This window comes from Amphibalanus amphitrite, unplaced genomic scaffold (assembly GCF_019059575.1).
Source record: "Amphibalanus amphitrite isolate SeventyFive unplaced genomic scaffold, NRLGWU_Aamphi_draft 000303F_arrow, whole genome shotgun sequence".
Lineage (NCBI taxonomy): Eukaryota > Metazoa > Arthropoda > Thecostraca > Balanomorpha > Balanidae > Amphibalanus > Amphibalanus amphitrite.
Genome location: NW_024881798.1, coordinates 372,176 through 400,145, shown reverse-complemented (window position 1 = coordinate 400,145; position 27,970 = coordinate 372,176). Strand labels below are relative to the sequence as shown.

Here is a 27,970-nt window from a genome sequence, read left to right as displayed (position 1 = left end):
AGAAAAATAAGAAAGCCCAAGATAAAAGGCGACTAAACATGCAAAACATCTTAACAAAGGTGAATCAAAGTTGCCACGACTCTTCGCGACACCTATGAGCAAATATGCAGACTTTTGACATAACGGTCCAGAATTCCCACCCCCTCCCCCGCAAGGTTTTATTCACTTTACCATACTGAACTCCCGGCTGCCCGGCCAGCCCGCAGTGTAACGCACCTGGCTTCTCCATGGTCGCCATGTAGCCGATCAGGTTGTCCGGGTCAAAGTTGTCGGACACATGGCAGTCGGCGTCACAGCACGGCTCGGCAGGGGCCACCATGTTGCAGCAGCGGTACTTGGTCACACCTGCGGACATAAGGATCGGAAGTTAAACAAAGTTGGGAAACATTCTCAAAAGGTCAGATATCGAGACTAAATCGAGAGCAACTTGAGTAAACACTGCCAAAGTCTGAGGTCACATCAACCAAATTCACAAAGTCGGAAGCCGCTTACGTTTACGTTTTACGATGCAGACGTTTACGAACCCGGGTCAGGCGACCCGGATCGGGTCATTCCGGCGGCTAAGTAAATGGTGGCTGTTCGATGAGACAAATATTCAGCATAAAATGATCCTAGTAGTAACCGATATGCACATCTACCCAGCAGTTCTCAGCCCATGTTCTCACCTCTGAACGTGTAGGGCCGGCCCCAGTGGTAGGCGCACGAGTTGGGCACCACCTGGCGCCCCTCAGCCGACACCTCGTAGGTTCGCGCGCACCGGATACACTCGCGGTAGGTGGCGCCAGCGCGGGTGATTCGCGCACGCGAGTCCACGTGCGCCAGGTGGGCGCGGCCCGGCCGTCCGAGCGGGTCTGGCCGCGGGAAGCCGTTCTTCTCCAGCTGCTCCTCCGTCAGGACGTGTTTGGTCATACGAGAGTAGAGCTCGGCGGCCGTCCAGGTCTCGTCGGCCTTCTTGGTCCGCTCGATGCTCCAGGAACCGGTGGTGCCTCCGCGGCCGGCCAGCACGTCCAGATGGGAGACGGTTCGGTTCGCCACCGGTACGCCGCCTGGTGGACACAGAGAGAACCGTTAGCACAGGTAGGCGCCGCGAGTGTTCGCAATATTATGTTCGGCGCAGCCTGCAAAGAGTGCAGTTGCTTCCTGCAGCGGTGTGTATCCACGATCTCAGTGCGTCTAATCGTCCCAGGAGGCGGCAGCAGTGCCTCCAACCCACACGGCGGCGGCGGCGGCGGCGGTGACGGGGCGGGGCGGGGCGCGAGCGGTTTTAACGTTATACTGCATCAGTTAGATTCAATCGAACGTAGATCGGAGCGAGGACTGCGTCCCATAGTTACTGTCACCACAAAACACGATGATTTCCTACACAGCCTCAACCTGGTGAAGCGCTTTCTGCTGAGGATCTATCGAAGAGGCAGTATGGCACGACATCCCATAACCTCGCTTATGATCAAGGCGACATTTATTAGGCAGGTCATATAAAAACATCTTTTATGTGGGAGTTTCGGACTGATGAAATAAACTGAGGCTGCCTTCAATTTAGAATGAAAGCTTGCATTAATCCCTTCCTTAGCTGCCAATAGTAAAAACAGCAGACCCAAAAACTGAGGAAACCGGATGCTTGGAGAGGAACCAACGCCCTGTCCTACATCAGGGCCCCATGACGGTGTTCACCTGGTCAATCTCAACTGCTAGATAAACTGGTAAATCTACCTGAATCATACGCCGCCGAGATACACCACATCCCGCCACACCACACCGCGCTGTCCACGCCCTCTGGTCGCCCGCGCCCCCGCCGCTCGTCCCCGCCCCGCCCGCGCGCGGCCGGCGGCCCGGCGCGCGCACCGTACCGTAGCCGGCGGCGGCCAGCGGGCCGCAGAAGAACTCGTGGTGGGGCACGAAGTTGAAGACATTATTCATGTAGTGGTGAGGGTGCAACACAGTCGGCACGGCGTACGGCCAGCCTGCCACGTTGGAGAGGTCGGCCAGCGGCTGGCGGCGCGGCAGCAACACCCATGTACCGTTCTGCGAGGTCGACTTGAGCGCGGCGGCGTCGCGGAGTCGCTTGACGGCGCCGACGGACAGGTTGACGTAAACGCGGCGGGACGGACTACGGCTGTACACGACCTGCTCCTCCTCCAGAGCCTGCGGACAGAGGGAGGGAGGGGTCAGACACGGCACGGAGTTACAGACAAATAGAGCTACAGAGAGAGAGAGAGAGAGTGAGAGCCCGTATGGGGGGGGGGGGGAGGGCACAGGGCAGACAGTCAACAGACAGACGAGCGAGGACACATTGCATATTGCACAAGGCCGAATGAGCATTAGTCATCGATTTGTACACTTTTACACGGTGATTACAGCGACATGAGTAATAGTGACAGAAGTAAACGCATACCGAAATTAACTGAGGCCACGTTGAACTAAATATCCAAAACACAGTTGGCCCATCGCATCCACACATTAATCATTGGACCCGCACCTACAGTGGCTAATAAATATCCATATACATATGACCTCCGTTTGAAACTAGTGCAGCGTTGAGGGTCGGTGTCAGAGGTATGGACAGGTTTCAGGCCATGGTGGCCCCGGGTGCTGGGAGCCCCGTCCAACCCCACTCCACTTGGATCACTGTCCAACCCGGGCGGATGGACAGATCGCGTGACTGTCGGCCGTCACTGCTCAGACCAACGGCGTCACGGCGCCATTCGTCACGGGCCGTCACCCCCGATCGGCTAACGACTGTCCTATTGTGACGGATAAACGACCCGTCCCAGGACCCGGGGATGGCGCTACGTTCTACTACACGCAGCCGTAGGCTTTCAGACACTTTTGGTGAATGCAAGATGGTCCACACCTCAACGTATTACAACTAATCCTTCACCTGAGTTCGACTTCCCCTCCCTCTGCCCACCAAGCATCCTAATGGTAGGTTAGGTCCGGGACTCGGCCGGGTCCGCCTACCCTCGTGTCACTCTCTCCTTTCCACCCACCCAGCATCTCACTCCAGACCCCTCACCCCCCACTTAGCAAAGGTCACGCACAAAGCACAAAGACACGCCACAAAGCAGTCGCCCCCTCCCCCGCCGACGATGCCAGGTAGCGTCGTCACGCGTGTGGGGCCCGCACCCCCCCCCCACCCCTACCAGGCGCGTGGCGCCCCCACTACCGGTACCGACGGTCTAGTTCAAGGTCGCGACCCGGCAAACAGCGGCTGACGGCGTTCGATCGACACAGACCGTGGCCAGGGGAGACCCGCAGACACCAGAGAGCCACCCCGGAACCCACAAGACAACGTGAAGGTAGAGTGTGAACAGGGCAGCCTCAAGGTGTCTCACTGGACGGGCACATGACATTATGGGACAAGGCAGGATAGTTAGAACGGTAGTGAAATCGTGGGGAGGAACAGCGGCTCACCTTTTTATACGCTTGCGCCTCATCGCCCGGATAGACCTTGAGCAATTCGGTACAAAAGTGGTCCAGGTATCGCTGCCGAATGGCGGTCGGCACCTTGCCACCGAGGTCTGCCGGGATTTTCGGGCGTGCCACACTAGCCTGTAACAGAAGAAAGACAACAGTCAGACAAAGCTGACAGATGGGAAACAGCAGAGGATCAGAACACAGAAACACCTGCTAACAAATGGGAACATTAACAGAGGATAAGAATATAGAAACACCTGTAAACACAGAGTACAAGAGAAGCTCAAGTGTACTTTTTCTGTAGGGGACAACGACAACAGATGTGGGTCACTGTAACACCTTGTTGGCAAAACAGAAAAAAACAGCGCGACAAAAACAACATCAATATTTCCGACACCGAACAAAGCGCGGCCGGCCCAGATCTCCCTCATAAGTTCGCACCAGCCGCCTCTATCGGGGGAGGGCTGGCACGTGTCCAAAGGCGGCGGAAACGGCTCCCACATGGGGCGCTGACAGAGCCGACCTCGGCCGGTCTGATCACCCGTGGAGGTCACACAGACAGCGAGAAATCCTGGCCAGTGTCCACCGCGGCGAGCAAACAGCCGAAAAACGCCAGCGCGTGTCGACGGGGGCGGCCGCCGGCGGGAGGTGGGACAAAGACCGGCCCTGACCGTGTTCGGACGCGGATATGACCGGGCCGCAACCGCTAGCCCAGAGGCCAGTGGCCTGACCGCCAACCGGGACCGGCCACCGAGGGTCAGCCGCCGCTGACCGCTGAGCGCGGCTCAACTAACCACCGCCTGACCTCCCACCTGACCACTGCACTGCACTGACCGACCGGCCAGAGGCACCACTTACCCCGCTACAGAGCGGACCCTGCTCAGCACACACCAGCGCGGTATCATCATCACAAATCCCATCGTATCCGCAGTAGAAACACATCTCTTTGAGCGCGCCGCAGCCATCACAGCGCAGTGCCGGCTGGAGACACTCCTCACAGCTGGGCGGCTGCGGTGAGGTGTAGACGGCTCTCACGCCCACACACTGCCAGCCGGGGACGATGGGCAGTGACGACGGCCACGACCAGTTCGGAGAGGCCGGCAGCACCGGCAGGCTCAGTCGCAGGGAGCCCACGTAGTGGACCGAGCTGGCCGTCAGCAGCTCCGCGCTGCAGCCCATGTCCACGGGAAACACAGTCATGGCACTGTCGAGGTTTACTGCGAGGGTACACGCTCGGCCCACTTCAAATCGCACGGGAGTCGTAGCCGTCGTTTCAGCAGCGCCGCGCTCGATGCTCCTTCACTCAGACTGTCGACACGTCCGCACACCGCAGAGTCGACAGGGGACTGAAAGGGCCGCAAACGACTTCCAAGCTTTAAATAACCCCATCGCCCTCCTAATCATATGCAGTAGACGATAACGCTACTGGAGGGGGCGGCCCCCTGATAAAAGGGTCAGCCACCCCAAAAGGGGACCAAGTAGAGCGTTATCAGCTGTCTGGAAAGACCCCTCTCCCCCGACGCGTCGGCCGGCCACCGATCTGCGAGACGCTCATGAGGAGATAAGATAGCGCACCCCGTCTGCACGTGCGTGTATCCAAAAGGGTAGCAGCTGGATAACGGTTTTCAAAATGTCGATTAGATAGTACGATTTCAGTTTGGCTTTTCTTATTGTCATCCAGATGGTGCGCTATGTAATAGTCCAAGCTAATACAAAATTCATTGAATGTAGAAAAACCACTTGCCCAAGGATGTGTTTACCTGATCGGCCCGCCGCCCGGCGACGCTTTACAACGTCGACAGTAGCAACTGGTAACAAACGGCAGCGTCCAAACTGTACAAAATGCAGAGTCAATGACAATAATAGCTTAGCCGCGGCGCAATAAACCCGCCGGTCGGTCGATTTAAACCAGTCAGCGGGACCGAGCTGACCGATGTCTGTGCGAACGCACAAAGCTGGTCGGTGGAGCATTGGCAGCCGGACACAACAGGCGGACCCGATACCTCAGACACCGAGGTCCACCTTAGAGAAAACAGGCCGGGAGGAGACTTGGGTGAGAATGCAAGCTGACTCTGTATCACGAAGATGAACCGAACTCGTGATGATGAGAGATGAGCCGATCACGTCAATCGATGATAAGGGAGACCACCACCATAGTTCTAGGAAAGTGTGCCCGTCCAGACCACAGAAGTATCATACCTGAAGGAGGGAGAGGTACACGCTGTCCATCACGTTCACAGTCCGGACTGACGGCCACACCACATACACGCACATGTTGACAATCTCAGAGCTCAGACCAGAGTGTGACACCCGCTACCGTCGTCGTCACCGACTGCAGCCTCCAGGCGACACCGCGGGCCGACATCGCTGCAGCCACGCGCAGGCATCCCACACCTATCCGAGCTGTCACGGGAGCTGTCACGAGAGCTGTCACAAGGGGGCTGTCACAGGGGAAGCTGTCACAGGGGGAGCTGTCACGGAGGAAGCTGTCACCGTCCGGCTCTGTCACACGCAGTCTGTCAGCGCGATACGAGCTCAGCCGCCGCACAGTGGTGACAGGCCATCCCGGACAGGGTGGGGCGGGTCGGGGCGGGGGAGAGTCGAGGTCACCAGTCGCCGGAACAAGGACCTTCGACCCCAGTACAGGCGCGGTGGTTTTGTATGGCAGCTAGCCCCGTCGACCGCGCCTGATCTCGGATGGAATGAGCGCGCAGGTGTGTGCTGGGTGCTAAGGATTGCGGCCGCACGTCGTGTCTTGGTGATGCGTTGCCTCACTGGCGTCACGGCATTGTCCAGCGCTGGGGGCAGAGTACAGCCCGCTCCGCCACTGCGCCAGTCTCTCAGCGAAAGTCTGCGCCGCGGTATCGTGCCTGCGTCGCTATCGTCTCACCAGCGTCAGATAGTCGACACGCACTCCGGCCGTGCGCAGCGCCGCAAATACTGACTTTCCCAAACAGCCGATAGACCGGCGGATCGACTAGTCGTTCTATCGTCACCGTCGACTCATCGACAGCACAACTCCGATCGACAGTCGTAAATAACGTGCGATCCGGAACATCAGTGCTCTAAGCTAATGAGCGCCCGGGCCTGCACCGGATCACTGGGTGAATTCACCTCAATTAGCCACACGGTACAAAGAATACCGGATCGGGACCATGCAGCATCGGCACGCGAGCCGGCAATCGGGACCGGCCCGGCTCTGGTCCCAGCTCCGGCTCCGGCTCCGGCAGGAAGTCCGGGCCCGGCCCGGGGAGCGGAGGAATTTCAGAGTTCACAGGACAGAAGGAGCGCGTGACGCCTTTGGCAGCCCCCAGCCGCGATGACGTCCGGGCGAGCGACGTCGGACGAGCTGCCAGCACGTGAGCTGCCGCTGTCAAAGTCGGCCTTCCCGTCCATCCATCGGCAGGCGGTTCAATACAGAAGTATATGTCATATGGTGGGTGGTATGTCCGACCGAGTAGCCTCAGTTCGTGCAGGAGCGAACCGCAGCGACAGAGAGAACTAAGAATGAACTGACTAGTGAGGCCATTGACCAGTGGCGTCACAAAGACGTCAGAGCACAGCTTTAGCGCAGCTCAAGGTCGTAATGAAAATTCCTGCTGCTCTCACGGCATGAATAATACGCAGGTGCGGGTCGAGTAAGGCGCACTTTCAACGCATAGCTGAGCACGTTGAAATGAACAGCGACAGACCAGAGAGATCACTGCCCTGTGGTGCAAGCCAGGGTCAGACCATGTCACCAGCAGCCGCCGGGACAAAGGACATAGAGAGCTGCGTGCGCCGCCGAATTTCAGCCGTTGACAGGATTAGTAATTAGTGAATATAACCACGCCCGAGCGCCGGCGTCACAGGCGACCGTTTTTGCAAGAGCGGCGCTTTCTCCACCAGCACGACACACTGCAATTGCAAACAAAGACGAGACGGCGCCGCGCTGCGCTGTCCTCACTCCGTGGGAAACAGGAGGAAGCGGCGCCGCCCCCGGCCGCGCGGCAGGCTGCGTGATGTTGCAAATGACGGCGCCGCGTCACAGAGCCGCTATGTCGGCCGCCGCTCGGCGCCTTTCACCGCTACTCGGTGAGTTCCGGCGCTGGTGGCCGATTTCCTGGGACCGGGGACGGGTCTCCACTGGTGTGCGGGGGCGGACAGGTGGAACATATTCCACCGCCGCAGGCTCTCCCCACCGGGAAATACAGTATCCGCAGCGGGCCGATCCCGGATCTCAACACCGCGCTGCCCATGGTATTTAACACACGTGCCGGGTTCGTAATGACTGACAGCAAACATCCCGCGTCGCCCGAGCCCGTGGTGTTGGAGCCACACTAACAGGAAGTCCGACTACGTTGTGGATCCCAGTCACGTGCCAGCCGCCGGCCCACGTGACCTTGGGGTCGGCCCGGATCGGGTGAGTGGCGCAGCTCAGCCAACCAGAGGTAAACAACAGCCTCCATCTCAGCTGCGGTCGAAACGCCGCTTATTCAGCGGACTTGGTCTTCCTCCCAGCAAACTTTGCGGCTTACACTTGAACAATCCAGTGCCGAACTTTGACAAAGCCTCCGGATATTTGAAAGCCAACGTTTATGTAGCACTGTGAGTTCCATGTGTTCCGATCGCAGTACCATCACGAGCAAGCGGACCGCTCCCGGGATTCCTAGGCCATTGCTCCGGCCGGTCACCCCACCCTGTACCGATGGCAGTCCGGGGGGCCAGGAAGGTGCCGCGTCACGGCGCCAGCTGCCGCTCGCCGGCCGCCCGAGCCTTGGCAGCCGCTCTGCCAGCAGCGCCGGAGCTCTGCTCGTCGGCCTGGAGCGGCCAGTGACCTCCGATAGCGACCGGCTGTGTTTGGCTCTGCGCAGCGCCGCCAGGTGAGCGGCTGGTCAGCGCGGTACATACATCGGACAGCGACGCTGGGAGGACGGGCGTTAGACATGCTCTGAGATACGGGGTGATATGGCAATGCAGGCAGGCCTGAGACAGCAGACAGCCGCCGGTAAGGGTCAGGCTGCCAAGACGTGAGGGAGGGGGGGGGGGACCAAGGATAGTCACAGATATAATAGACCTGTCTGCGGTGTCGGTCCCCGGGGGAACTAGGACAGGAGTGGGAGCCCCACTGCACCCCGCCGTCCCAAACCCAGACGCGAGTACCATCATGTGACCTCTCTGACGCCATAGCAGCACAATACCGGCGGCTCTTAAAACTACCGTGTCGACAGCCATTCCCAAGTCCATAGCTAAAACCGCCTGAAAGGTTACGGCTATATCCACCACAGATGGGTTCTTTTTAAACCACCCCGGTCATTCCACACGATAAGTTCACAGTCCACGTCAGACGACGGAGCGGCGCCCACCCCAATGTCAGACCACCAAACCCAAACAGTGAATCTGAGTCGGAGGCCAGTAGCGCCACATGCGTAGTACTCATTGCTGCCTGTGTCGTCACAACACTGAGTAACAACACAGCTGTGACGATGGCATAGAACAGGCGGCGATCGAACGGAGGCCTCGACACAGCTGGCCGTGGAGTGGATTCTCCGCAAAACACATCTCATTCTGCTGATAGCGCCGGGAGCAGCGGGCAGCCACCGACACAGACCTGCCTTTCCTAACCCTTCTGTCATGACGGTCTGCGACAGGACAGGACACAACGTTCCGTCACGGCACGTGATGCCACGTGACCCTCCCGGTCACGGCCCGTGTCGGCGGCAGCACGTGCGCCGCCTCAACCGTCCCGTCGTCCCGCTGTGTGGGGCGGCGGCCCAGTCGGCCAGGGGCCAACCAACGTGACCCACCCAGCTATTCCAGGCACGACGGCGGACAGACCGACCGCAGCCGCAGCGACTCGACCGCACCAAAAACCGCAGCGACCCGCACACAGTACACCAACGACCGACATATGCGTGTGTGTCGGGGAGGGGAGGGGGGGTATCGTCGATATCGTCGAGGTGCTGTAAGCCGCGACAGCGAAGTCTTACAACGCACCGCTCAGGCTTTGTGGACATTTGACGGTTTTATCTCGAGGCCACGACACCAGATATCGCGTACTTTGCCTCGCTCGCCTCTTGTGCTAGATGTGTGAAGGTGATCGTTACTTGTCGAATGAAATGTGAAAAAGGTTGTTTACACCTCGATGGCTTTCCGTAAATTTGTAAAATGTAGGTAATGACATTTCCGGACGGACTCTACCTTCCTCGTAGTGAGACAATACGGCCATGTAAGCCTACAATCAACAATATCTTTATCCCCATTATTCACTTCCTTTAGCGGATGTTAGACAAATAGTTTCCTGTACCTACGATTCCTTAACCCTATTAGTGGCAGGCTCCTGGCTACCCCATATTAGTGGCAGGGGGGGGCTGTTTACGACCCCCCCTTGATATCTCGAGATCTAACCGGCCGATTTTCAAAATTCAAACGGCATTCGATTTGGCTCAACGAGATCTACATTTCTAAAAAAAATAAAACTAAAAAATGTCAATAGGGGGGTAGAGGGGGGTAAAAACGGGCAAATTGCAGATACATTTTAGACTGTTTATCACGGCCAGGTTTCTGAACCAATCTTAACGCAACTTTTGCCGATCGATAGAGAATGAACCAGGAATTCACATGGATCCTAAAAATATGCATTTTCAAAAATCATAGGCGGATACAGATCATTGAGATTGGGGGTACACAAAAAGTATAGTAAATAAGGTTTTTGTTGGTACTGTTTCTAAAAAGGGTGGCAATGGTCTTGTTATGTTACAATTTTCTTATGAGAGAACGACTAAAATTGTATTGGTCATGCATAGGCGGTGTCAGGGCACCTATGTTGGGAGGTAAAAAATAACCCCCCTTTTTGGACGCCTGGATCCGCCTATTATAGCAAAAACGTGTCAAAAGAGGATGCACAATAACTTTGTATATGTTATCACATGATACCTCTCATTCACTGTTCGTAAAACTGGTGCAGCATCGTGATCTTCGCCCAAATGACTCGCCTCACGAATAGGACTCCCAATTCCCAGTGCTCTGGAGCCGCCCCTGGTAAAGTTATGAACTTGAAATTTTCAGGGATTGTGCCCAATTTAGTTCTAGGAAAAGTCAGAAAATTTCAGCATCGTAGCTTCAGCGGTTTCGGAGATATTCCCGAAAAACCTGAGGGGTGGATAAAAACAACCCCCCCCTGCCACTAATAGGGTTAAAATTCACTATCAGGGACCATGTTTCACGAGGATGTTGTCATCAGCCACCGATAAGTAATCGGAATGATGCGCACATCATGAAAACACGAATACTCGGATATCGTGCGTACTCCTAACACGAGCCCACTGTCATCTATCAACAACATTCAGCCGCAACCGCATTAGCAACACATAACCTCTACCAAAAGTTTCTCCACCATAGTATGCCAGTGGGCAAAGTTCAGCTTCACGGCACCTCCAGCGACTGGTCTCGGATAATGGCCACTGGGCACGTGTGCAGTGTAAACACACCACACCCCTCCCTGACCACAGCCGGCAATGCCGCGTGACAGGAGAGAACGGGAGGGGAGGGAGAACCAGCTAGGCACTGTCCCCGTCGCGACGTCACATTTACCCGCCGTGACAGCTGAGCACGTGAGCTGCTGCAACGCCCTGCAGCTGCCAGCCGGGTTCAACGGCCCCACTACCGCCCTGCTCCACGCACGCTGGGCTGACAGGAGCTCACCGCCGCCCACTCGCGCACCAAGGCCGCGCCTGACACCGAGGGACCGGGCAGCGGAGAGCAGCGACCCGGGTGTTAATCAGTGGAGGTCAGGTGGACAGGGAGAGAGGCAGCTATTCTTGGAGTGAAAGCAGACATTCTTGTAGACTTGGAGATAAAATGAATGAAACATAATCGGTTGTCAGCAAGGACACAATGAAAGGAGACAAAAGTGAATGTGATTAACTTCCAGTCCCGACAATGATTTTACAAGTAAAACAGTTTCATTTCAACATTGGTCAGACATGACCACCACTTTCATGGACTGACAGCATCGGCGGTAAATTCCAATAAAGCCAATCAGAACTGGGCAACAACAATACAGCAGCAAGCAACCGCCGTCAAGAAACGACTCAGTAGAACGGGATGCCAACAGGACCTCAAAGCGAACTCAAAGCTCGCTCTGGGACATGTGATGTGGTTAGAGCTCGTCACAGTCAATCAGAGTTCCACGGAGAAGAGCGGCGCACTCGGCTGTCTTCTGGAGCCTCTCCAAGGCGAGGTGAGCTCCTCTCCAACTCCCACGTGCTGCCGGCCATCCTCCCTCGCCCAGTCACCCTCACCGGTCACCGTCTCTCGCCACCACCCTCAGTTACTGTCAACCGTTTCCGCTCGCCGCCAAGGGCACTTTGGGGAGCGTGCCTGGCAACACCGTACCACCGTCACACCTGTCTGCTGCCGAGCAGGCAGCGGTGCCGCCCCACCTAGCAGAGGGTCCAACATCACGGCCACCTGCTGCAGTGGTAACAGAACAAGGCGGCGATCGAAGGTATCAGGTATGAGTCAAACCGCGTGGGCCGCCCCAGGCACGTGGCGGCCGCTCTGGCGCGCTTTTCGAGGGACGATATGGCGCGCTCTTCAAGGCCAGCCCTGTGTAGCCCGCCAATAGGCGAGCGGAGAAGTGGCGCGCAGTGCAGACTGCTGAGGTCCCACCCACGCTGGGAGGCGACCTTCAATGGTGAGCGGCGAGCGGCAGACGAGCCCACAGAGTCAACGGACTGCGGTATCTCAGCAGCTCGACTCGCCAGCTCTCTCCCGGCCGGCCTCACGGAGCGGGCGGCCGTACCGAGGTCAGGTCGCCGAGCCATCGGCCGGTCAGCGGCCGTTACACCTGGCCGGCCATGGCCCCGGTGGCGGACGGCAGGACGAGAGGCCCTGACAGACGGGACGGGATGCGCAGGAGGCTTAACGTGAGGTCAACAGGGACACATCGTGCATTACATCGAACACAGCGGAATTCGCTAGATGACCAAGAGAACGATCAGCCTGCTTTAGATCGCTTTTCTAGTTACTCGCGCCACTAAGCTTGTTTTCATGCTGCTGACGATTTTCAAAATATAAATCCTGGTACAAAAGCCCGGCCTGTCCTGGTGTCTGGTCGTTGATGTTCTGTAGTCCAGCTGCGATAGTGCCGAGTCGCGACAGGGCGGCGGGTGCCTGCGGCTGATAGCGCGGCGCCCCGCACCCCCGCCGGCGGCAGTGCACGCTCCGCCGCCCGTCGTCCGACCGTGACCTTCAACCCCGACCCCGAACCGCCACACGCCACCACGTACTATACCACGCTCCGATTCGACGAACTCGTTTCAGTCGGTGACCTCCATAATGCGGTGGAAAATCTCTTCAACTCTTTCCAGGAGCTCCTCTGGCCTTCCCAGCAGGCGTCTCCGCCGTGCGACCCCGTCCCGGCCCGCGGCTCGCCTGACCCCAAACCCACCGTCACCGAGCTGCCACGTCTTCGAAAACGCCGTGGCGCGCCGGCCAGTCCAATACGTCATTGTTGACGTCGGTGACGTCACACCCAATGTTGTTGACGTCACAGTGGGCCTTCAGATGAGTCAGCCGGTTGGTCGAGCGGTCAGGGAGAGCGAGAGGGCTGTCGGTCGGCAGCGGACGGCTCGGCTGACCGCAGTCAGTCAATGTTACCGCTCTCTGGCAGGGGAAAGGTGAGGGGGAGAAGGGCCCCAAAACAAGTCTTGCCAGTAGCGCCAACATCAGAGGCGACAGCGATGGGATAGGTCCTTGGTTCTATCGGCCGAATCGTATCATCCGAACAAGACCGTCCTCTCGGCACAAATAGTCGTCAGATCGACGATGGCCCAACTGCGCAGCGCCAGTTCGGAGAACGGCGACAAAACAGAGCCAATGACGAGCTGATAGGAGAGAGGAGAGAGGAGGGAGATAAGAGAGCGGTCGGTGGTCAGCGGCTGTGGCGAGTGACCGACTGTCATCGCCAATACGGCGCCAGACATAGGATAACGGCAAATTTATCAGGCTCGATTCAGGGAAGAACGGGAGAGAGCGAGGAAAGAGAGGAAAGAGAGAGGGAGGGAGAGGGGCCGGCAGCGACGTGGCACATGATATGAACGGTTGCCGGGAACTGTTGAAGACAAGACTAACTCTCGACCTGACCGACCAATGTTCTCAGTCTACATAGTCCGTACCCTCGGAAGCAGCAATATCGGTGACATTCTCCTCGCAATCATCTATCGCTCACCCGGTCCTTCCCCGCGCCGCCCGTAGTACTCTCGGTTTCCGCCCAGCTGCCCGCCGCGACCTTGGGACCTTTAAACTGGCCCCCGCCGACATGTGCCGCGTCACCGCACATCGGCTCATTCCGCGAGCACCCATGACCGTTCGATTCGACTCAGTGTGCCTTCCGACTTCCGAGAGATCTCTCAGGTCGGCTGATGACGTGTCCCTTTCCGGGATTCTCCCGATGACGGGTTTTGTCCCAGGGCTGTGGCACGGCGGTCGTCAGGCCACGCGATGTGCTACCTAGAGGTGGCAAAATGTGGACCCGAGGACCCGGTCCAAAGAACCAGTCTGGACCCATATGGGTCCAGACCGGTTCCTTGAAATTTTCTGACGGGTCCAACCGGGTCCTACCATAAGCTATACATCTTGCACACTACACATTATTGCAAAATATAAAGTGAATGAAGTGAATGTTTCTTTGCACACAGTAGCTCATGAGTATTCCCAGTGGTAAATAAGCTGTTTTACATGATGCAACTAATGATACCTTCAAGTAGTTTGTATTAATCGACTTTTAGGGAACGGGTCCAACTGGTTCCGATTCCAACTAAGACCGGGTCCGACTGGGTCCAGAAATGTCCAGCCGGGTCTGGTTCGAGTCTGGTTCCCAAAATTTTCATCTTTTGCCACCTCTAGTAGTAGCGTGCGTGGAATCGGTATCGAGCGGCTGACTAACGCCCCTCCCCTCCCGGCGCGGTGTCCCGCCCCCTGAGTCAGCCCGTCGGGCCCCACGGCGGAGCTGTGACACGCAGTTCGACACGTGGCCGCTCACAGGTGGTGGAAAGCGCCGCGCGGTGAGCCGTCAGCGGGCCGGATGACGCCGCGAGCACGGGGTCTGACTCAGTCGGCACCCCGCCGCCAGGATGGGTTAGGGCAGCCCTCACCGGCACTGTGTGAGCCACATACCGACCGGTCGCGTCCGGTACCACATTCCCGTGGTCCCGCCGGCATGTGGCGCCGGTCCGGGACGAGCACCAAGGGACAAAACCAGGCGGGGATGAAAGCAACCAGGACCAGAACGGAATGCGAGTCAACAGGTGTAGGGTCGGTCACCCGGCTTTGGTGGTACCCCTCAGACCTTCAGAGGACATGGGTGCTCACTGCACAGTCTGCAGGGCAGGTTCACATTGGTCGGTAGCCCACCATCACCTGCACACCACACAAAGGACGACCGTGACCTTTGTTCGCGGCGGGTCGTCGTCCCCGGCAGAGGAGGCGCCGCCCGAGCCGCCGACTGCGGTGCACACACGGCGCTCTATCAGCCGCCGGTGGACGGCCTTCACCGGTCGACGGAGAGTTCAGGTGACACTATTCCCAGCTCAGTCCGCCACCCAGGGCCGGCCGCGCCTGTCTCACATAAATCGGCCGGCGGTTTTTAGACCACCCGCCGCCAGCGCTGCGCTGCGGTCTCCCCACGGTAGACGCTTAAAACGTCATATAATGGAACATATACCAGGTACGATGGTGGGGAGACCAGCAGTAGCACACGGCACAGTGAGAGCGAGTGAGTCGGGGCACGGGTGACGGGGTGATAAAGGAGTTCAGTAGAGACTCCAACATAAACAGAGCAGCAGCAGAGGCCTGAGGCCCATCTCTCGGCATCGGCGGAGGGCTGACGGGCCCGTGTCACACCGTTTCATCATGTCGCGTTACGTACTGACACGTCACCGCCGCTGCAGGGAACTGAGGACGGGCCTACCCAGCAGCAGACGCCACTGTGGAGGGCTCCCACCTGACGAGCCACCTGCACAGTGCAGAGTGCACAATGCACAGCCGACCACAGGAATGACACAAAGGAGCGTCGGGGAGGATGGGAGCCATTACACCTGTGTAAGGAATAGCCGCCGGTAACGCAGTGTCTGAGAGATGTTGATGGAAATCACCAGCAACGAGTGATGGATACTCTGAACCAGTGTTCACATTAATACCTACGACGAAACATTTACGGGGAGAATATGACGAAACATCAAAACTTCGTCATCCAGTGGCTGATTTTCCACAAACTACGCATTGCTCTCAACGTGCGCGGTACCTTAACTTCTAGCCAACCCACATCCAACCAAACTCGTGAAAACCGCTTGAGGCACGGACTTCCTAGAGCACGACCTACCCCGCTGCACAGGAGACCCCGAATCAGCAGAGCAATCATGCCTACCAGGCAGCCACGTGACGGTACTTCCGTAAACATCGACGTCAGGTACGGGGCAGGAGCGTCACGGGCAACGCCAAACTGCCTACCAAAACCAGCCCCAAAAGTCTGCTACGCTCTGTCTGCTGACCCTAACCTACAGTATCCTATCGTCCCCTCGCACTCATCAGCCCTTCCCACGACCCCGCTCCCACCAAATCACACCCTGAACCGCCCGTCCCCAGCCACCGCCAATTTCATCAGCCCCCATTCTACATAGTCAGCATCGTTTGCCCGGTGCCGTGCGTAGCACCCATTGCAGAGACCCCAGCTCCCAGAGCCGGAGCACGGTGTGAAACCGACCGCCGCTGTTACACAAGAGGCCAGCGTGCCATAGAGAGAGGAGGCTAATCTACCGACCGTAGAGATTGGGATACGGCAGGTGCGGTGCCGCAATACCAGTGTGAATACGTTGGTACATTATTTAAAGCTAGGATTATACACCTTTTTACGCCCAATTTAGGCGGAAGTGCACACATTTCATTAATAGTGCAGGTGATTTCGATGGTTCGGCATAGTGCCTTCATATATTGAATTGCGGCACGATATTCGTCATTGTGCACCCCACTCCGTCATAGTGCAGTTAAAAGTGGCCCAGGTTCAGACATATTGGACTTAGTGCAAATAATAATTCGTCAGGTTAATTCAATTTCGACATACGGCATGTGCTTACGGCAACGATCAAATAAATCCAGCACGGTATAAATAAGCGATTATGTAAACAAATCTCACCTTCCTACGAAACTTAAGCCCTCAGCAAAGCTCTGGAGCTAATGAAGAATGTGGGATGTCACGTGAACGTGAAATGCGCTACACCTTTTTACGGCCAAATATAGAAATAGTACACACAGTTCAGTATAATAGTGCAACCGATTTCGACAGTTCGGCATAGTGCACCTCTAGTTCGGCCAAGTGCATGATATTCGGTAATAGTGCACACGTTTCAAATGAAGAGCAATCAATTTAGAAGATGGTGCGTTCAAATTCAATGAGCCGTAGGTTCAATTTCGTCATAGTGCACGGTTTCGTCATGTGGCCTGATAGTCGGCGTCCAGCAAAGCGATTTAGGCGATGTTCAAGTGAATTCGCTGCTGGATTGGGAAAATATTTTTGAAAGCCCCTATCTGCCTGTCAAGAGTAGCATGAATCTTGGTCAAAAACCTGCTCAAATGCAGTTTCAGCTCTCAGGAATTAACTTATCATTAGTCTCGCTCTAAGAACTCGGTGACACGGTCGAGTGGCGGTCACGTGGCATTCAGGGCTTCTGAATCGGGTGCGTAACTTCGTTGCTGGTTCAAAAAGATCAGAAATGCTATGGATTCTTGTTATCGCCTTTCAGCATCATGGCGAATTTGATTGAACAAAGCCGAAAAAAATATTGCTCATGCCGAATATATAAGCACCCGACGAATTATGTGCACTATGTCTTATATGATTGAAGCTAAGGCACCCAGATGAAACATTAAATACCCTTTACCTTTTGCATCCAGAGCAGTGCAGCTGGCTACTTGACTTTTTTGCGTTGCTGACTGACTAAGAGTGTCATTGGAGGCTCAGGTAGCGTGAAATGTCAAATAAAAATTGTTATTACTTATTTATGCAATGCCGTGTTACTGAACAGTGCCTAAATTACATGCGGGACCCCGAAATTGAAACGATCTGACGAATAATGTGCGATATGTCTAATATGCCTGAACCTGGGTCACTTTAAACCTGCACTATGACGAAATGGCTGCAATATGGCGAATATCGCGCCGCGATTCAATATATCAATGCACTATGCCGTGCTGTCGAAATCGCCTGCACTATTTTTGAAATGTGTGCACTGCCGCCTAAATTGGGCCTTTTCATTACATTCATTAAAATCTCGTTAATTTTTATTAGCATTAAAATTTCAATAATTTAGTAAAATTTCATTAGCAGCTTGTTTGAATGGCACCACGCTACACTTGATGAACACCAAGAGCGTTGTCAAAAATATTTTCTAGATGGGGCACCGAATTCGCTTGAAGGTTAACTAAATTGCTTTGCGGTACGCCGAATACCAATGCATATGACGAAGCAATGCACTCTGGCGAAACTGAAATCGCAACTACTGAAAATGAATGCATTCTCTTTTAAATTGCTTGCACTGTTTCGGAGCCGTGTGCACTATTACTGAATTTCATGCACTCGGCCTAAGAAGCGGTGCACTATGCCGAACTGTCGAAATGGTTGCACTATTTCTGAACTGTGTGCACTATTTCTATATTTGGCCGTAAAAAGGTGTACATAGCTACATTATATGTATAACGATTTTGACAAAACCAGGATCGTTAGAAGAGGGAGACGTGATTATGATAATGTACAGGAAGCCGGGGATGAAAGAGAGCGACAATTCAGCCGTACTGGCTGCACCTGCGCCGGTGACATTTGTGGCCCTGTCATCGTGTCAGGCACGCCGTCCGCGCGCCACTCTCACGTGGATCGAGCGTGGTGCACGCTGACTGGTGACGGAACCAAAACAAACCGTTAGCGTAGGACCCCAGCGCGGTGGGCGTGCTGGGTGGTAGTACGGGTAGGGAGGGGCGGGGCGGGGCGGGCCGGTACAACGGACGAGGGGGGAGGGTACTATACGGACGGGGCGGGGGTAGTACTAAGTACGTACCGAGGGAGCGGTACTACGGACCGAGGGGCGGGGGCGGTGGGCGGTACCACAGACGGGGCAGGGCGGTACTACGCACCGAGCCGGGGGCGGTGGGCGGCACCGCGGGTCGAACAACACTGGCGGTCTTGTATGTTAATCTCCCGCATCGACCAGTGCTAGAGTCCTAGCCTATAGTGGACAGCGGAAACTGAATAGTAATCAAGAGGCCACGGCCGGAACTCAAACACGACACTGATAACAATCAGACCACCACGTGGTATCGACCAACCATAAGAAACCGTAAGGGAAGATGGAGGGAGGTGGATCAAAACACACACAAAAAAAAAATACTACAATACATTTGGGACAACGTGACTGAACAGGGAACGTTCTGTAACGTAGGAGACGTGCCAAAACGTGTCGCTATTGGTTACCAGCACATCGCCAAACCAAAACAACACATCATTTGACAAACGTCGGGGGCCAAACAATGGCCCCCGTGGGGAGGGTGCTGACCGAAACCAAAACAATCGGTGACGAGTGACGACAGGAGGCGAGGGGGGAGGCTAGTGCTGACTGCTGAGGCGTGCACCGCATGTGAGCTTAACATTACCAGTGCTCAAGCCGCCCCCTTCTACCCCTGAGCTCCCCAGCCTCTGATCCCATCCCGAACCACCCGAAACCATCGAGTACTCACCGTGGTGGGTGTGTGGGCCAGCCGTTTGCCTCCGCGGGGCGCCGTCTGGGCAGGCGTCACCGTTTTGGCCGGGCTGGCACTGGAGGTGGCCGGGGTAGCCGCCGGGCTGGCCACCGGCGGCTTCAGCAGCGCGCCGACATTGGGCACGTGCGCCACCCGGCGCCGCTCTGTCAACGAGTTCACCATTACTAGAGGCTCACACAGCATCGTCAGTCAGTCGCCGCGATACACACTCTCAGAGTTCGCCGCCGCTCCGCTAGTCCTTCGCCGCGAGTCAGTCACTGTACTTGTCCGAACCTGTCTCATTCGCCGCGCCAATCAGTTCACCTTAGTCCGTCCACGCTACACACGCGTCAGTTCACCACTCGAGTTCGCAGCTCGGGTCCACAGCTCGAGTCTGGAAGCTCAGCGCCAGCCGCCACCAGCTATCCCGCCGTCTCCTCCAAGCTCACTGAATGAGCGCGGAGCCTCGTACGAGGGCCAGTCGGTGCCGCCGCGAGTCGCCGCCAGGGGCGCTGGCGTCGCCACGCGCCGGCCGTCCCACAAAGACTCAGGGATTCGGTGGATCGTCGAGTGTGGGCCGTGCTGGCGCGCTCGGCTGACCTTGTGCCGTGACGCGCCGGGCCGGCCCGGAGTTAACGCTAAAAACCGGGTCCCGAGCACCACCAGAAGGAGGTGGGGTCTTTGTGTGACGCACGCAGTGCCGAAAAGCGGGCCACTGAACCCAAGAACGGCCCGGCGGCGCCGCCTCGGGACATGGGCAATGGTCAACGTCCGGCGTCGGCACCACGAGCAATGGATAGTCGGAAATGGTCAGCGCACCACCCGGCGCTTGGTCATTCGTCAACAATGCTAGGCAAATTACATCACCGACAAACAAGGCAGGCAGCAGCCGAAACAGAACACATACAATGCAGCGTGAGTGACGGCACAAAACACCGGGCACAATGGCCGTCACGGAAACCGTGCCAATGGAAGACGGGGCCGCACCGGAACAGGAAAGGACTCGGCTTTCTCCAGGTCAACGCGCCTAGAATGCAGGCCAAACAAACTGGGAATCAGGGTCCAGAGGGTTAGGACGAACCAGAAAAGAGAAGGGATGAAGGGCTGATGCTGTGCCAGCCGCCAGTCCGCCCGACATCTCTCCGCGGGCCAGCGCGGCTGTGAGAGATGCGATATAATCAGATGGCCAGTTCGCCGCTCCGACTGCCCTATCAGCGGCACAATCTCACTCTCTAGTCGTGTATATAATCACGGGGCACGTCCGTAACGTTGGTGCCGCTTCCGTGTTGAAAGTTCAGCCCAGGTGACTGCCAGCCGCCCAACAATGTTCGCCACAGCGGCTGGGTACCGGCTGCTAAATACGCCACAGAAGAGAGCTCAGAAACTCAGAGATTTTACGGATCTTTACAGCTAACACTGGAAGGACTTTTGTAATGATTCTATAATGCTCACCGTCACCAATGATATCTAACCATTGCCTCATTTTAACGTTAACACTAACAGTCACAACTGAAGATACCACACTTCAACCGGTGCGTCATATCACGTAAAACAGCAAGACGCAGCATCATGCCCTCGACAGGTCCAACATCAATACGCAGTAGCTTGACAAAGATAATGTGATATAGCGTTACGCTGCATGTTGTCGATTAGATGACGCATAACGAATATAATGCGTAGCGATAAGAAGTAAAAACGGTAGCGACGGTATTGCACAAACAACTGTTACCACAGGTCCTTAGAATCGGGCTGGTAGAGCGGACCCTACTCTGTGCTGAGAAAACACGACTGCTAGGAAAAGGCTGTCAGAGTCCCATTCCCCAGTTCCCATGATTTAATTTCTTTGTTACGATGCAGCGTTAACGTTCTCCACCACGACTTCCAGCGACGTGAGAATCGAGAGAAAGTCGTGCTCTGGCCGTAACAGTCGCGCAGTTGTATAAAACAAAGCACCTCTCAAAAATCCAATACCGTGCTTTCCAAACAGTGAAAATATCACCAGGCCGTCACCATGCTGGCAAAACTGGAACTCTCTCCCGATGAGTTTTACCAAGACAAAGGTGCCGCCCGTTACACACAGTAGCGTAGCGAACTACATAGAAGCGCCGGCGCCGGCAGCTTGGACGGCCACTGACCCGCACCGCTCGCCGAATCAGCACGCAGTTTTCTGCGCAATGTTTTTAGCAATATCAAGGTCGTGTTTGTGTTGGCTCCGGTGCCCCAAGGTGAGTCCAGAGTGCACAAATGGTCGGTGCGTCTGTGATAGAGATTCCGCCGCCGGCCACCTCGGCCCCATTCGCCGGGACCAGATAACAAGTAGATAGCTTGTGGCCATTGTGCGCCGCGCACATCTGACTCGACCGCACGGAGAGCTGGAAAACAAACCTTTGAACAGCCGCCACGCGTCGTGGTCAGCCGAACAGCAGGCCGAGAAACGGTGAGCTTTTTACATACAGCTAACGGGTATGCACCGGACTTGTGGGCAGTAAACGCAGGTCACGAATGATGGGAACGAGCAACAAAGATGATAAAGATTAGAATAATGAGAACGAACGGAACAATATAAAGACGGTGAGGTGAGCAGCACAGTCAGGCACAAGTCTGATACCTCCCAGCAGACAAAAACTAAATCCTACATGAGCAGAGTGATTTTACGACGCAAAAACATCCACTGCGACTGCGGGCGGAGCATGCCGTACCTGCGCCGGCCGCCACGCGGGCCAACGCACCAATTCGAGCGGCACGTGTTCGAACACGTGTCGCCGAGGAACAAAACACGCTCTGGCACGCCGCTAAAACTGCTCCTGGCCCCAGCAGAGAGCACCGTCAGCAGCCATAAAAACCGGCCCAGATGAGACCATCGTCACCCCACACCGGGCTGATGACACAAGCACACCGGTGGTATGGGGATAAGGGAAACCGGACAGGTCAAACAGAGAGAGACTATGTAGAGCGAAAATAGGGAGGTTGGAAAATATCGATCACATAGAGAGCTACAACGCACAAGGCCAACCGGACTGGCTGTGCGGCAATGAGGGAGCAAACGTTTACTAAATCATCTTCAGCCAATGCGTGCAACGATAAAATAATAAGCAAAAACAAATCATTAACAGAACGGAGGCCCTCACAAAGTCAGTCCAACAATCACAGATAGCGAGCCGAGGTCGATCGATCAGTTATCGGAGTGCGGTAATGGTTTATTTTTACAACAGATCAGCTGGAAATATCAATCACCTACGCAATTCTTACATCACATTGATCTAGACTCTACTTCGCATCGCTTGCAAAATAGCATAGGGCAATCATCGGGTTGTCAGAGTTAATGCAGTCGAAAATAACACCGATACCAAAATCAAACGAATTGGATGCGTCTTGCCCACCGAAAACACTGATATCCAAAAGGGAAGGTGTGAACTTCCAACAACTGGGGTGTTGAATTAGGATAAAACCTGGATGACAACATTGACATACTTTCCGTCACATTGCACGTTAGTTAAATCTATCGGAAACCAGTCAGCTGTCAAACAAGGCTCTATATGTCAGCGGAAAACGGACCAGACGGCGACAGGCATTAGATCGAGTGACAGATTCGGCAGGACCACGGACCTTCAAACGCCGGCACTGATGCTATCTCACGACTTCAACGAGGTAAGACGGCTGATACCAGGAAGCCGTATTCAACTCCACAGCATGTATGATGCACTCGAGATCCAGGTACTGGTACCATTGGCCGTCTCGTGGACAGTAATCCACCTCCAAAAACCAGCTCTCCGAAATAAAACACGGAAAAGTACCGTGTCATCCGTACCGGTGGCCAATGACCCCAATCCTATGATTCCGGCGACGTTCCAGCGTATTTCGCGGCGAGGTCAACCCTCCAGTGGCAGGTCTCTCTGGTGACGGAGACAGATGCATCATTGTGTTTCGCCAAACTTGGTAACTCATCGAATGCCGCCGCGTTCGTAGATTGAATTCATAAAATATATAAAATGATGAAATATATAAAATGATGTACAACTGCAGGATTATATTGATGGAATCTCCCGACTTCAGACAGCAAGGAAAATTACCTGTTCTACACGCATCGCAGATTAACCGGCGGAATTTCGCATATTAGGGCGATCAAGCGGAATTCACCATATTACATAATCGTTTATGGCGTGATAGTCAGGTTTTATTGACTTCAACAACAGCGTCCTTACTAGTAAAACTGTTTGAAATGTGAAAAACAGAACTCGTTCTCTATGTAGCCTTCACATCAATTACCCTGCAGCGAAAAACATTTTACTTTCTAATACTTGGCCGACTGACAGAACGCCACTAAACGTCTTACACGGTCCCCAACTCCCCACGCCACTCTGGACAAGGTGACATGTTCTTACTGCATACAGGGATTGTGCTGCTGTGCTGACCCTGTCCTCAGCCCAGAAGCGTTCCCACCATGCCGAAAATCTATGACTGCACAAAGGGGCGGTGCTTCTGCCCCTTGTCCACCCACTCTGGACCCACAGCGCTCCCACCATGGCGACATGCTGTAACTGCAGACAGAGACAGTGCCTATGTCCCTGTTCTGGACCCAGCTGTGCTCCCACCATAGCGAAAAGCTCAGACTGCGGACAGGGACACTGCCGCCCGGCCGTGACTGGGCCGGCCTCGTCCAACTCCCATGGCCGTGGCTCAACTCTTCCGGCGGCTAGCGACAGGCAGCAAGCCGACAGTGCACGAACGAAGGCGGAGACACGGAGACAGGGAGACAATGGGCGGAGACAGAGAGACAATAGACGGAACGGGTCAAAACGGGGTGGGGAAACACGAGATGCTGGGCCGCCCGAATCGGCGACTGGGTCAGGGAGAATGGTGGCACGGGCAGAGAGTGACAGGTGTGTAGGATCAGGGTATGTTGGCAGCCCAGCAACACAGAGTGATACAGTCTGTGTGAAAATGGGGGAAGGAACATGGAGCGGGCTAGGGGGTCGGCCAGGGTTATGACAGGTAGCTAGTCATTGGGAAAGGTCGCATGGGGTCAGGGCGGGGGTTAGCGTTCGTTAGCAACAGACCGGGTCAAGGCCACACAGCCGGAGGGGAGAGCGAGGTCGTCCCCAGTACCAATATGCCAGAGCGGCAGGCATGTCAGACTGGGACAGGACGGCCTGCACGAGCCGACGGGTCGAGGTCAAACGGCCTGCAGGGCGCAGGCACTCAGCGAGGTCACCCAACAGTCCTTGCTATATAATCGATTACCGAATGACGAGCATCGAATACTGACTACCGGGCATAGCAATGAACACGGAACTCAGAAACGAACGTCTAACGACGTTGGGTTTCGTCCGTCGGTCGGATGTGACTTCGTTGGTTTCGGCCGGAAATGTCACCACCAGCTTTGTCATCGCGCACAGGTGTTCAGTCCAATGACCAAGTAACTGTGACAACAGGAACCTAACCCACTTCATGACTAACCTGCTCACCAATTCACCAAGAAATCCCCGCCGACCAATCGACCGCCTTCCGGAGGTGATTACGGAACTCTTTCGTCAGAGCCGCGACCCTCTCCGGTGGGTATCCGGGACGCCGTTTGGGCAGTCGCCGATCGGCGGAAGGTGACTCAGCTGCCCGGGGCCGGCGTTTCGTCGGTCGGAGCTTCCGTGGAGCGGTCCCTCTCTCTCTCTGAGCGTGACCCGAACGGTGACTCAGAGCGTCGCTAAGCGGGTGTACTCATGCGGGTCCGACGATCGAACGGGCGAACGCATGGTCGTGTGTGTATGGGGGAGGGGCGAGTGTGTATGTGTATGTAGGGAACTGTTCCAGGGATTTAGCAGCTGGATGAGGGGAACGAGAGGCGGAGATGCTACGGGGAACAGGCTGGATCGAACGGGGGCGAAGGCGCAGACGACCGAAGTTGATCAGCGGCTAACATACTTGGTACCGTAAAGTGGGGCTATTTGAGACAGTTGGGCTATTTGAGACAGTTTTTAAAATGGCTATAAAATGAAGAGCGTTTGAATTTTATGCGATGTTTTTGCTCAGGAAGGTGTGGAATCGAGCGGTAAATCGCCTGAGCAAAAATTAAGCATAAATTTCAAACGGTTTTTATTTTATAACAATTCTAAATACTGTCTCAAATAGCCCCACTGTCTCAAATAGCCCCACCTTACGGTACTAAGAACCAGCGAAGAATGGCTGTATGCGGACTGGAGGACTGAGGACACAGTAACTGGAGCGGCCCAGACGTCGACGATAAAATATTCAAATGTGGAGTAGGTAAACAGGAGTGGAACCCAAGGAGAGCGGAGGGCGGTGAGAGAGGGAGGTGACACAGGTAATAAGGGACTCTGAGGGTAGTAAACAATAGATACAGTGTCACGGTGTGCATTTTGAATAGCGATCCAAGCAACGCTCGGATGCGCATTGCGCGTGTGTCCGATAGGTCAATATGCCTGTCTCTGTTTCTCCTCCTCTCACTTCATCTGGTGAAATTCATCAAATCCGTCCCACGCTCCCAGGTAATTACATTTCAAACACTGAGAGGAAATTTACGGGCGCATCGGCTACGCGGTCAGGTTACGATTGAAGCGCCGACGAAGAAGCCCTGCAACCGTGGTGTGGCGATCGAGCCGCGGTTACCGGTTGGTCACGGGCTGATGGAACTGGTTCACTGGTACTACTGTTGCGACAGGATCGGACGCTCCAAATCCCCCACTGTCTTGCAGAGGTGAAAGGGAAAAAGGAGAAAAGAACAGCTAAGGCCGGCCGACGATTCATCTGAATTCGTTTACACATGTGCCGTTATGGTTGCTCAAGTAAACCTCGTTTGAGTTTCTCAATCAGAGCGAGAGAGAAGTGCAAATGAAATATGACAGAAGACAATGCTAATTTTTCGAGTAAATTATCACTTTAATGGCCATTTCAAGCGATATAAGTTTGTTCACAGCTTAGTAGCCTCGTTCGCTTTGTGCTGATTGATATATGAGCAAGCATGGGGGTATGCTAATCCCGAACAAAAACACTGATGAGTGCTTAACTCTACGGCCCACAACTATCAGGGGGTCATTGCAGTTGATCAATAACAGACATTACGTGAAACGTCAGCTGATCGACTTCATCCCCAAGGGTCGCCGTGCTCGTGCACTCGGTGACCTTGACTGTGCACGTGTCATGTGCATCGGTCCATCGAAAGGCCGGCGGCGGGTCGGTCCGTTGGCCGTCGGTCAGTGGTCACTGACCGATCTGCGCCGCAGACGGAGTCGAGCAGCGCTTCTGACCGGCATTAGTTGTGGCGTAGCTCAGATGTTGCAGAAGGTAAATAGTGGCTACTGAGACTGGAGGCTACTTAGCGGCATAACATCAAAGCCTACTAGTTTTTAACTAGTTCACTTTATTGCTCTGCAGCATCAGCCGTAACAAGATACGATGAACGCATTAACAAACATCGCTTATTAAAAAAAAAAAAAAAAATTGAGCCAGATTCCTTGCGATAGCTGGAAGTATGTAAGATACTGTACAGAAATTACTTGAAAGAAAACTGAGACTATCCAGGCGCAGATCAAAGCAGTTTTTTTTTAGCAAAACATACTCCGGTTACGCAACTCGTATTTTTAGGCAAAGGGCAAGTCTCAGATAGTCAAAAGTTGTTGAACGGGGCGAACAATGTCAACAAACGACAGATATACGGCACAAACTTTTCCACACTCGAGTTTGAACTACTTGTGTTTTGGTAATCGAAACAGCTGGTAATAACGAACTTCCCTAGGACAATAACACACCGTTAGCACAGGAAAGGGCAAGAAACAAACGTCGATATACCACTGGGGGTTACAAACTGTTACAGCTGCTCTGAACCACTGGAAATGATGCTGCCAATTTCGTTGACCATAAATGTTACGTCAATTTAATTGCTAGGTAAAATCGTTTATGCAATTAAATAGTTACTTGTACCCGCGCCCCCCCCCCGCAACTAAGAAACACGGTCGCAGACCGATGCGCAGTGCCCCGTACCCCTCTGACCCGGCCGGGTCCCATCACGGCAGCAGTCCGTCTCGATCACGGTCCCGAGGGGCGCACCAGTCAAGGTCACCGCTCCAGGGCGGAGGGGGTCGGTGGGGTGAACTTGGCCCGGGCCCAGTACGACCAGGCACGGTGGCGTCTTTGTCCGTCCCTGGGTGCATCGTGTGGCTGGTCTGGGCTGCACAGAGGCGAGAGAGGTGTTCGAAAGAGGTGGACCCTGTGGCTGAGATATGGCTTATAATGAGGTTACTGACTGAGTCAGAGGAGAGTGAGGGCAAGGCATAGAGATGTCGTCTTATTTACACTCAAACTCTCTGCCTGGATCAAGATTTGGCACCAACTTCTGAACCGTGCGGGGTTTTAAGGCCTCCCACTTGGGTTTGTTACGGTTAAAGGTCAAAGTACACCGCTGACCGCAGTAACCCTGCCCCGAATCGCCTCTGTTCTGGCACCAAACGGGCTGGGAGCGGCGCACCAAATCTCGCTCTGCAGCGTGTTAAGGGCTCCGCTCCGCCACAACACGGCGCAGAGCACCCCCTAACCCTGGAACCACCACGGTCAGCCCGGCACGAGCGGGGTCAACGCCCTGCACGACGGTCAGCGCCGGAGCCCGGTTCACCGAGCCCAATCCCACAGAGTACCGAGAACAGGGCAGCATCGGCTCTGAGTGGCCCGCCGAGATCGGCTCGTCGTAAACCAGCAATAAACACGGACATTCTGCATGCTCCAAACATTCATGCGCTCATGTCGTGATCGAGAATCGGTTAACTGTGGCGAACACTAAGCT

The 27,970-nt window shown here is 55.2% G+C and overlaps 1 protein-coding gene across 5 annotated transcripts in view; it reads right to left on the bottom strand.

Moving 5' to 3' along the window:
• The window catches only part of LOC122387941 (RNA exonuclease 1 homolog), a 95,635-nt gene that overhangs the window by 1,947 nt on the left and 65,718 nt on the right, over positions 1-27,970 (bottom strand). For 3 of the 5 annotated variants that reach the window (XM_043378636.1, XM_043378635.1, XM_043378637.1), the window contains 5 exons: positions 19,180-19,346; positions 3,412-3,549; positions 1,848-2,142; positions 666-1,046; positions 217-345 (listed from right to left, as the gene is read on the bottom strand). In XM_043378636.1, coding sequence (XP_043234571.1) covers positions 217-345; positions 666-1,046; positions 1,848-2,142; positions 3,412-3,549; positions 19,180-19,346 — 1,110 coding nt within the window. The remainder of the gene's footprint in view (positions 1-216; positions 346-665; positions 1,047-1,847; positions 2,143-3,411; positions 3,550-19,179; positions 19,347-27,970) is intronic. The other 2 variants (XM_043378639.1, XM_043378638.1) reach the window with 1 other exon arrangement.